Source organism: Tinamus guttatus, unplaced genomic scaffold (genome assembly GCF_059628265.1).
Source record: "Tinamus guttatus ecotype Peru unplaced genomic scaffold, ASM5962826v1 Tinamus_guttatus_pri_ptg000732l, whole genome shotgun sequence".
Lineage (NCBI taxonomy): Eukaryota > Metazoa > Chordata > Aves > Tinamiformes > Tinamidae > Tinamus > Tinamus guttatus.
Window position 1 is genome coordinate 202,401 of NW_028289266.1, and position 8,217 is coordinate 210,617.

Genomic DNA, 8,217 nt, shown 5'->3' on the forward strand with positions numbered 1-8,217 from the left:
TGGGGATATTTCCAGGCAGTGAAACTGCCGGGCGTTCTGCTGAGCCCAGTAACGTGCTGGATTCGTGGGCTCTGCTCTACTGAGTTTTCTGTCTTCGTTGTACTTCTTGTGAACAGGTTTTGTTCAAACTGCTGCTAGAATGAAGAGTCTTTGATGAAGGTGCTTATTTTTGCCATTCTTAGGTTCACTGCATACGGTATTCAGAGACTTGGTCCAATTTGGAAATAAATTGTTTTCTTACATACCTGGAATAGAAACAACCTCATCAACATTCAGGTTCCCACTCACTGCTGCCCGTGGAGGGAGAGAGTTTTGCTGCCAAATCTGGTGCAGCTGCTCCTCCACAGACATGTGTGAAACGCACGGGTAGGGATATTTATGCTCTTCTACGCCCTCAGTTTAAACTGTTTTATTTTAGGTGCTATAGAGTCTGACTAGGAGACTGAGATTGTTTTGAAATTAAGCAGGAAAACAAAACAAACAGGACACTGGGAGCAAAGAAAACATTAACTTTTCTGACATGGTCACTGTCAGTCAGCAGCAGATCTGGGGACAGAGCTTTGATCCTGTGAGCCCTGGTTTTCTCTGTTGGGGGCACCGTGCAGGATCCCTCTTCTCCTTCTTGCAGATAATAAAAACCAAAGGCTAAGCTGTTTGAAACTAGCAGAGGCGATCGGGGCGTTGCTGTTGAGAGTTGATAGACTAAGTGCATTTTGAGATTTGTAACACGCACATCGATGGGGCCGTGTCTAATTGCTAATCGATAACACCCATGGGCACAATGTGTGTCCGTGAAATGAGTCAGATCAGGAGGCTGCTGGGAACTCGCCTAGTGACTCTGCGATGCTACCAGAGAGTCATTCTGTGTAGCAGAACATGTCTATTTCTAGAACCTGCTTCTCTGACCAACTTAGTCAAATGTAAATTTGCTGTTGCCTCAGCTGCTTCTGCAAGAACAGAGTCTAGCGCATCACTTCCTAAGCTTTTTATTTATTTATTTATTTTTCTTGGATATGTACTCACTTTTTTTTTTTTTTTAACTGAAGACAGCAAAACAGGATTTTTTTCTCCTTTCTCTTCAGCCTGACCTTTGATGGTGTGAATTTGTTCTTGGAAGCTGAGCATTACTGGAGCTTTGACGTAACAGGAATTGTATCTTTTAGCATACAGTTTTGTTTTGTTTTGCCCCTTTATTTATTTATTTATTTATTCTTGCAGAGAAAATGAAGAGTTTATGTATTTTCCTTGCTGTCCTGTTCGTCCCATGGAGTTTTGTGTTGGCAAAGTACGATGAATTTGAGGATGGAGATGACATCATGGAGTACGACGATAATGACTTTGCTGAATTTGAAGATGTTGCTGAAGATGCAATCACGGAGTCTCCTCAGAGGATCATCACTACAGAAGACGATGAAGAAGAAGCCACTGTAGAACTTGAAGGCCAGGATGAGAATCAGGAAGACTTTGATGATGCAGATGCACAGGTAATGCTTGGTTTCTTTAGTGTATCTCTATACTTTTTTTATTATTATTATTTATTGACAGACTTTGGCTTTTCGTGCTGCTTGTGCTTTTTATCCTTTAGGAAGGAGATGCGGAGAGTGAACCATATGATGATGAGGAATTTGAAGGTTATGAAGAGAAACCAGACTCATCTCCTAGCAAGAGTAAAGACCCCATAACTATAGTTAATGTAGGTATAGATTTTGATTTGCTCTGCTCATACTTCATCACTCGTTTGTTTATGGCAGTATGCCGGCATGATGGCTGTTTTACATACAGTAAGAGATGATCTTTGCTGAAGAACTTGCTATTTGAATTATGTAAGTTGCTAGAACTCCCATCTCTGGATCAATGCTGTCCTCTGCTCAAATTGAGAACTGTTGATTGGAATACAGATCGGGAAATACTTGGCTAGGAAAGCCAAATGCAATATAAGGACTTAGCTCTGTCCTGTGGCCTTTGAGAAGCTTGCTGCTGTATTTGGGATGAAGCCTCTTCAACATTCCATGTTTCTAAAATAGCTTGTGCGCAGGGAATGTCCTCATTTAATACTGACAAAACAAACTCCATTCACTTAATGACAGGTCCCTGCTCACCTTCAAAACAGCTGGGAGAGTTATTACATGGAGATCCTGATGGTAACAGGTCTTCTTGCTTACATCATGAATTACATCATTGGGAAGAACAAGAACAACCGTCTGGCTCAGGCATGGTTCAATACTCACAGGGAGCTGCTAGAAAGCAACTTCGCTCTTGTTGGTAAGTTCCATAATGCCTAAGCTCCGCTTAGCTTATTTGAACTGGTTTTAAATCTTCGTGTAGCCTATAAAGCCTAATGCCTTTACATGCAAGTTCATGTTGATACTAATGATAGCTCTGCACGTAGATAAATAATATGCAATTTTCGAATGCTGAAAGAAGATTATGATGTTGTGGCACAAGCTGTTCAGAAGCCTCTTTGTGATACTGAAGTAATCTGGAAACAACTGAATTCTACTTTGCTATTTAAATATGTGATTGTTAGACTGCATTTTCCTTTTGCTTTCTTTAGGGGATGATGGCACTAATAAAGAAGCAACAAGCACTGGGAAACTAAATCAAGAAAATGAGCACATATATAACTTATGGTGCTCTGGCAGGGTGTGCTGTGAAGGAATGCTTATCCAGCTAAAGGTAAGGATGAGAGTGTGTAGCACTGTTTACCTCTGGCCAATATTCACGTTCCTTCATACTAAAGATCTGTATGGCCCAGTGTTCTGCCACTAGAAGGAGGTAATAGTGAATGCTTAGGGAATGAATATAGAAAACAGGAGAAGAGACCCCATTTTTCCTTAATCCCCCTTTCTACATGCTATGAAGTGTTGTATTTCAGGTATATTAAGCAATCTTTTTCCGTGCTTATAAATTTGTGTTCTTAGTTTCTCAAGAGACAAGACCTACTGAATGTTCTTGCTCGCATGATGAGGCCAGCTTGTGACCAAGTGGTACGTACTCAGCTAAACTCTTGCGTATCTGCAGTTCTGCCCTGCCGCTTTTGATTGTTTTGACTGATGTCCTTCTGCCCTATGCCACATCTTCCAGTTCTGTAGCTGTTGTAATAATCTGCATGAATTCCTTATTTCTTTTTTTCTCCAAAATGCAAACTGATGACTAGTAAATTGTTAACATTATCTATGGGTCTTATTGTTGGAGTGCTCTTGAGTACAGCGATGCATGCACTGTGAATGCTTTTTCCATATTTCCATAAAAATATTTAAATTAGGGGCAGGCAGACACTCACAAAAAGTGGATGCAAACGAGCATTACAACTGCTCTTCCATTCACTGTTGTTATGATGCAGCGTTATACTGGAAGGCTGAATTGAGTCCTCAGAAAATTAAAAAGCCAATTTATGTTTTTAAGATGCACTAAATTTCAAACTTAATTTTTAGCTCTGTAGTGCTCACGTGGGCTTTGTTCTTTGTGGTTATGAAAGATGAATGAAAACTTCAGACAAACTTTGAGGTAGCAGAAGCACTTTCCTTGTAGGAGACCCAGGTCTCTACTTGGTCAGTAGTCTGAAGGCAGAGTTCATCCTATAAAGCTGATCAAGGCTAATCATATTTTATTACACAGCAAATAAAAGTAACAATGAATGATGAGGATATGGACACCTACGTGTTTGCTGTTGGAACAAGAAAAGCACTGGTGCGACTTCAGAAAGAGATGCAGGACCTGGTATGTGTGTTCAAATTGGAATAATAGGAAAATGAATAATGAAGTACAAGAACCTCTCATCTCTGGCTTATGTTGCTGGGAACAGCTGAGAACTTGAGTGACGTGGTAGAATTAGTCTGGGGGGAAAAGATATTTTCACCTAGTGAATGAAATGCTGGCTAGATGGTGCGAGAACTGTGAGAGAAGAAGCAATTGCTTCCCTTTTGATGGATAGTTCATTTAGATGGAGGTTGGAGTGTATTATGAGGCCAAATAGCTTGTGTGTATCCTGGCTTAATTTGCACAAGGGGTTTTGTCAAGCTGTGAAAAGCCAACTTAATAGCAACATGTAATATAAAAAGTCTGGGCCTGCGTCATCTATTTTTACATAATGTAAAATCAAGAAAATGCATCAAAACGTGAGATGAGATTGTCTCAAATAACAGGACTAAAGATACTTAAATGCCTGGGACTCTTCTTTCTTTTCCCCTTCCTCCTTTTTTCAATAGAGTGAGTTCTGCAGTGATAAACCGAAGTCTGGTGCGAAATATGGGCTTCCAGATTCACTGGCCATCTTGTCAGAGATGGGGGAGGTCACGGAGGGAATGATGGACGCAAAGGTAATCTTGAATGAATTAGTGAAAAATCTTCCTTGATGGCCATGACACTTAAAAGCGACATTTTTTTCAATTCTGTTTCCTATGACAATCACAACAGGAGTGCTTAGTGGTCTTGGTGATGTTTTGAGAAGTCTTGACCGAAAGGAAACTGAAGGGTTATAACTGTGATTTATTTCACTCGTTCCACTTGGCTATTGTCGGTCTGAACTGAGAACTTAAAACTGCCTTTTGAAGCCTGGAAGTTAACTCCAACAGCCAATGCAAAAGAGGATTTTGAAGGTTTCTCTGCAGTCTGCAAAGCTGAGATTGATTATGAAGTGACAAATCCCAAATAAGAGTTGCCCATGTACTATCTCGGAGTTGCTCATGTTAACCACATGTGCTGAGGCCCCCTCTAGCAAAACCTGATATAAAAAAATTGGCAGTACTTAAATGTTGGTGTCGTTGCAGCAAGCTGAGCACACCAGTTTTTTCATACATGGGTAGTCTAGCAAACAGATAAGGGTGGGCAGACTGATGAGAACTCGTTGACAGGAAAAACTAACGCCAGCTTCTCTTTCAGATGGTGCATTTCCTCACACACTATGCTGACAAGATCGAGTCCGTCCAATTCTCGGACCAGTTCTCCGGTCCAAAACTTATGCAAGAGTATGTATAAAACCAGCTCTCTCCTTACAGTAGGTGCTGTAATACTAAGCAAAGTCTAGGCTGACCGACTTGTTTGTTGCCTGCTAGAACGTGCCCAAAAGGAAACTGGGTGCAAAGGTGAAACAGCTGATTACAGTCCTGATGCTTCTAAGTGTGTCCTTCTTAATGCTCAGATGACCTTTGATAGTCACAGCACTGGTTGGTGCTGTTAGTATGCCTTTATGTTTTTTAATTTTTTTAATGAAAAAACACTTCAGAAGTCTACATGGTTTGAGTAAAAATTGGAGTAAAGAAAGCTTTTTAATATTATTTTACTCTTGTAAGTAGTTTGCAAGTGTCTCTTGGTTCTTAACAAGATTCTGCTACAATGTTATGTATTTCATATGCTCATATTTTTTCGTTACATGTTCTGACTATCTTTTCTTTCCTACCAGGGAGGGTCAGCTTACAAAACTGCCTGAAACTAAAAAGACACTTCTGTTTACATTTAATGGTAAGAGAACTGGTGTGTGTATGTGAGAGATAGGGGTGTCACACTTAATTGTGTGAGTCACACGTGGATGAAAATATATTACTAGTGACTGCAGCACATGTTAACATGATCACTTGCTGATTAACCAGTAAATAAGTGTCCCAATGCGTCCCCCACTCACTGAGTGGCATATAGCGAGGCAATACAGTACTGAACCCCCAGCTTCAGGATCAGCCTGAACTTAAAATGATCCATCATGAAGCAAGTGCAGTTCCCAACTGCTGCTTAGAGCTGCTTAGCACAATTAGGGAAAGGATGACCCCAAGAGACCCTCGATTCTTTAAACTGTTTGTAAATGCAACGTTGAGAACTGCAGGGGACCCATCCTTATGTCTGTGCTGGTGGTCCTGTTAGGTCACCTATGAAAGATGACTTTCATCTGTGCTGCTCCCTGCAGGATGTGGTGACACAGTGTCTTAGCACCATTTCAATTTATAAACAGGCTGAGGGTCTACATCTGAATTTTTCTTAGAAACTCCAGGCTGTAGCTCCAAGAGAAGTTAATGATAAGAGGTCAGAATCAACCACCAAATGTGTATTCTGCACTGATGAAGCCAAGGATTCTGTGGAAGAAATGTGCCCGCCACTGTGTGAAGAATCTGAAAGGAATCTCCAAAGTGAAACACCCCTTTCAGATAGTTCATCTAGATAGTTCATGAGTATTTGTCTTTCATGAATACTTCGAGCAGTAAGGGAGAAGCATTAGAGCTAACAGAAGCAGCCTGCCAATCTCACTGAATTACCTTGAGGAACTCTGTTTTTCAGTGCCTGGTTCAGGCAACACTTCCCCAAAGGATATGGAGTCTTTGCTGCCTCTGATGAGCATGGTTATTTACTCCATTGACAAAGCGAAGAAATTCCGTCTGAACAGAGAGGTAACCAATGTATTCTTTTCTCTCCTCTGACTCTTATTGTATGAAATTTCAAAAACTACCCTTTGATCTTTAATCTGAAGGTTGGAAGCCTTATGTTCCTAATGCAACTACCACTGATAATACAGGCTCCCCATGAGCAAAATGAGTAACTGAACTTTTCTCTGTGAAAAGGGCAAACAAAAAGCTGATAAGAACAGGGCTCGAGTGGAAGAGAACTTCCTTAAACTGACTCACGTGCAAAGACAGGAGGCTGCCCAGTCCCGGCGAGAGGAGAAAAAGCGGGCGGAGAAGGAGCGAATCATGAATGAGGAGGATCCAGAAAAACAGCGTCGGCTGGAGGTGGGATGAGTTCAGATGGTTACCAGCTACCTGCAGATTTCTCCTGCAGTATCTCCAGGGCTGCTCGTTGGTGTACCAGTGGGGTGGTGAACTTCAATGTCTTCCTACGCTAGAAGGCAGACGGCTTTCATGCTTTATTCTCTTGCTTTCGGAGCCAGCTCTTGTGCTTAGACAATATGTGAACCTAAGAGACTGTATTTTGTTTTGTTTTGCTTTCCTCTTGTGAAATGGTTAGCTGCTTCTTGGAAGAACTCTGCTGTTCATTTAGGTCTCTCTATCTTTCCTACAGGAAGCAGCTTTGAGGCGTGAGCAGAAGAAACTGGAGAAGAAGCAGATGAAGATGAAGCAAATCAAAGTGAAAGCAATGTGAACCCTTTGTGGGAAACCTGTCTTGGTACCACCTGCAGAATTTTAATTCCCAGGGTACAAAGGCATAGTTAACTCCACAATCTTACACTTCTTTGAACACTAGTAGCCATTAAGAGAAATGCTCCATGCATTGGTGTTGCTTTTTTGAGTATTACAGCAACATGCAGGTGTATGTAGAGAGCTTTGTCTCTGCAGCTTTATTCCAGGTGGTTAATTTTTTTTGCTACGTCTCTAAAAAAAAATGCAATATTCCTGAATGCTTTTTGTCATTTCTTCTTTAAAAATGGAAGATTGTAAATCTCTCCACATATGCTGGTAACATATCAATGCTTTGGTTTTAAAATTTGTTTTTAATTGTTTAGGTGGGGAGGGAACTTCTTAAATTAAGGAGAAGACTGCACCATAATCATTTAGTGTGCAGTTATTTGCATCAAGCTTGTAAACACTTAGAGCCTTCCATACACAGTATGGAAACTTCAGGGATTTACACCCCGTAGAAGTGATTGTTGTTATAGTTTTTACCAACAAGGGGCTGAAACAGTATTAGATTATCTGTGGGCTTGATTGGCTTATGCATACAATATGTAGATGGGTTAGATGCCAGGGAATGGCACACACGAACACTGTTTCCTACTTGTAGTTTTGAATGCTGCAAGCTTAATACAATGTGAAGTTTGTACTGTAAGCGTGGTGTTTCTTCAGGAGTGACTGCATGGTGAGTTAGCAGCTTCAACTAGCTTTCCTTGGATATTTTTAACTGTACAGATTTGCCTCAAATACTTTTCTCCTAGTCTAAGCAGCTGCTGCCTAGTTCGAGTCAGTGAAGTATCTGTGCAATTGCCAATTTCCCCAAGCAAGGAAGAATGTTTTGAGGATGTGTGTCCTCTTTGTGTGGTAAATGGTCCTTTCTGGGTTTTGAGTATAAATGGGGGGAAGGAAGTGAGTGCCCCCGTGCAAACACTTTGCTATCTGAGAGAGCTCTGCATTTTATAAATGCTTCCTGTCTAGAAGGCATTTTATTGTTGCTTGTAACAGGTTTTTTACAGTTTTGTGGGGAAACAATGTCTTGCTTTTTTGTTTGTTCAATAATTTGTGTAAGGTTTGTTCTGAGGCAATAACAATGAGCTGCTGTTGA

At 40.9% G+C, this 8,217-nt stretch overlaps 1 protein-coding gene across 1 annotated transcript; it reads left to right on the top strand.

Moving 5' to 3' along the window:
* Positions 1-1,219: 1,219 nt before the first annotated feature.
* On the top strand, positions 1,220-7,270 carry CCDC47 (coiled-coil domain containing 47). The gene is made up of 12 exons (XM_088537218.1): positions 1,220-1,484; positions 1,586-1,693; positions 2,088-2,262; positions 2,555-2,676; positions 2,922-2,987; positions 3,619-3,720; positions 4,209-4,319; positions 4,882-4,967; positions 5,402-5,460; positions 6,265-6,374; positions 6,546-6,713; positions 7,003-7,270. The coding sequence occupies exons 1-12, from the start codon at positions 1,224-1,226 to the stop codon at positions 7,081-7,083; spliced, it is 1,449 nt and encodes a 482-aa protein (XP_088393344.1). The 5' UTR covers positions 1,220-1,223; the 3' UTR covers positions 7,084-7,270.
* Positions 7,271-8,217: the final 947 nt, after the last annotated feature.

What these genes read in the sequence shown, in the direction of transcription:
- CCDC47 (XM_088537218.1), top strand. Translation starts at nt 1,224, where the DNA reads ATGAAGAGTTTATGTATTTTCCTTGCTGTCCTGTTCGTCCCATGGAGT. An exon ending in GGTCCAAAACTTATGCAAGA is followed by an intron (nt 4,968 to 5,401) that starts GTATGTATAAAA and finishes CTTTCCTACCAG; the next exon opens with GGAGGGTCAGCTTACAAAAC. An exon ending in AATTCCGTCTGAACAGAGAG is followed by an intron (nt 6,375 to 6,545) that starts GTAACCAATGTA and finishes CTCTGTGAAAAG; the next exon opens with GGCAAACAAAAAGCTGATAA.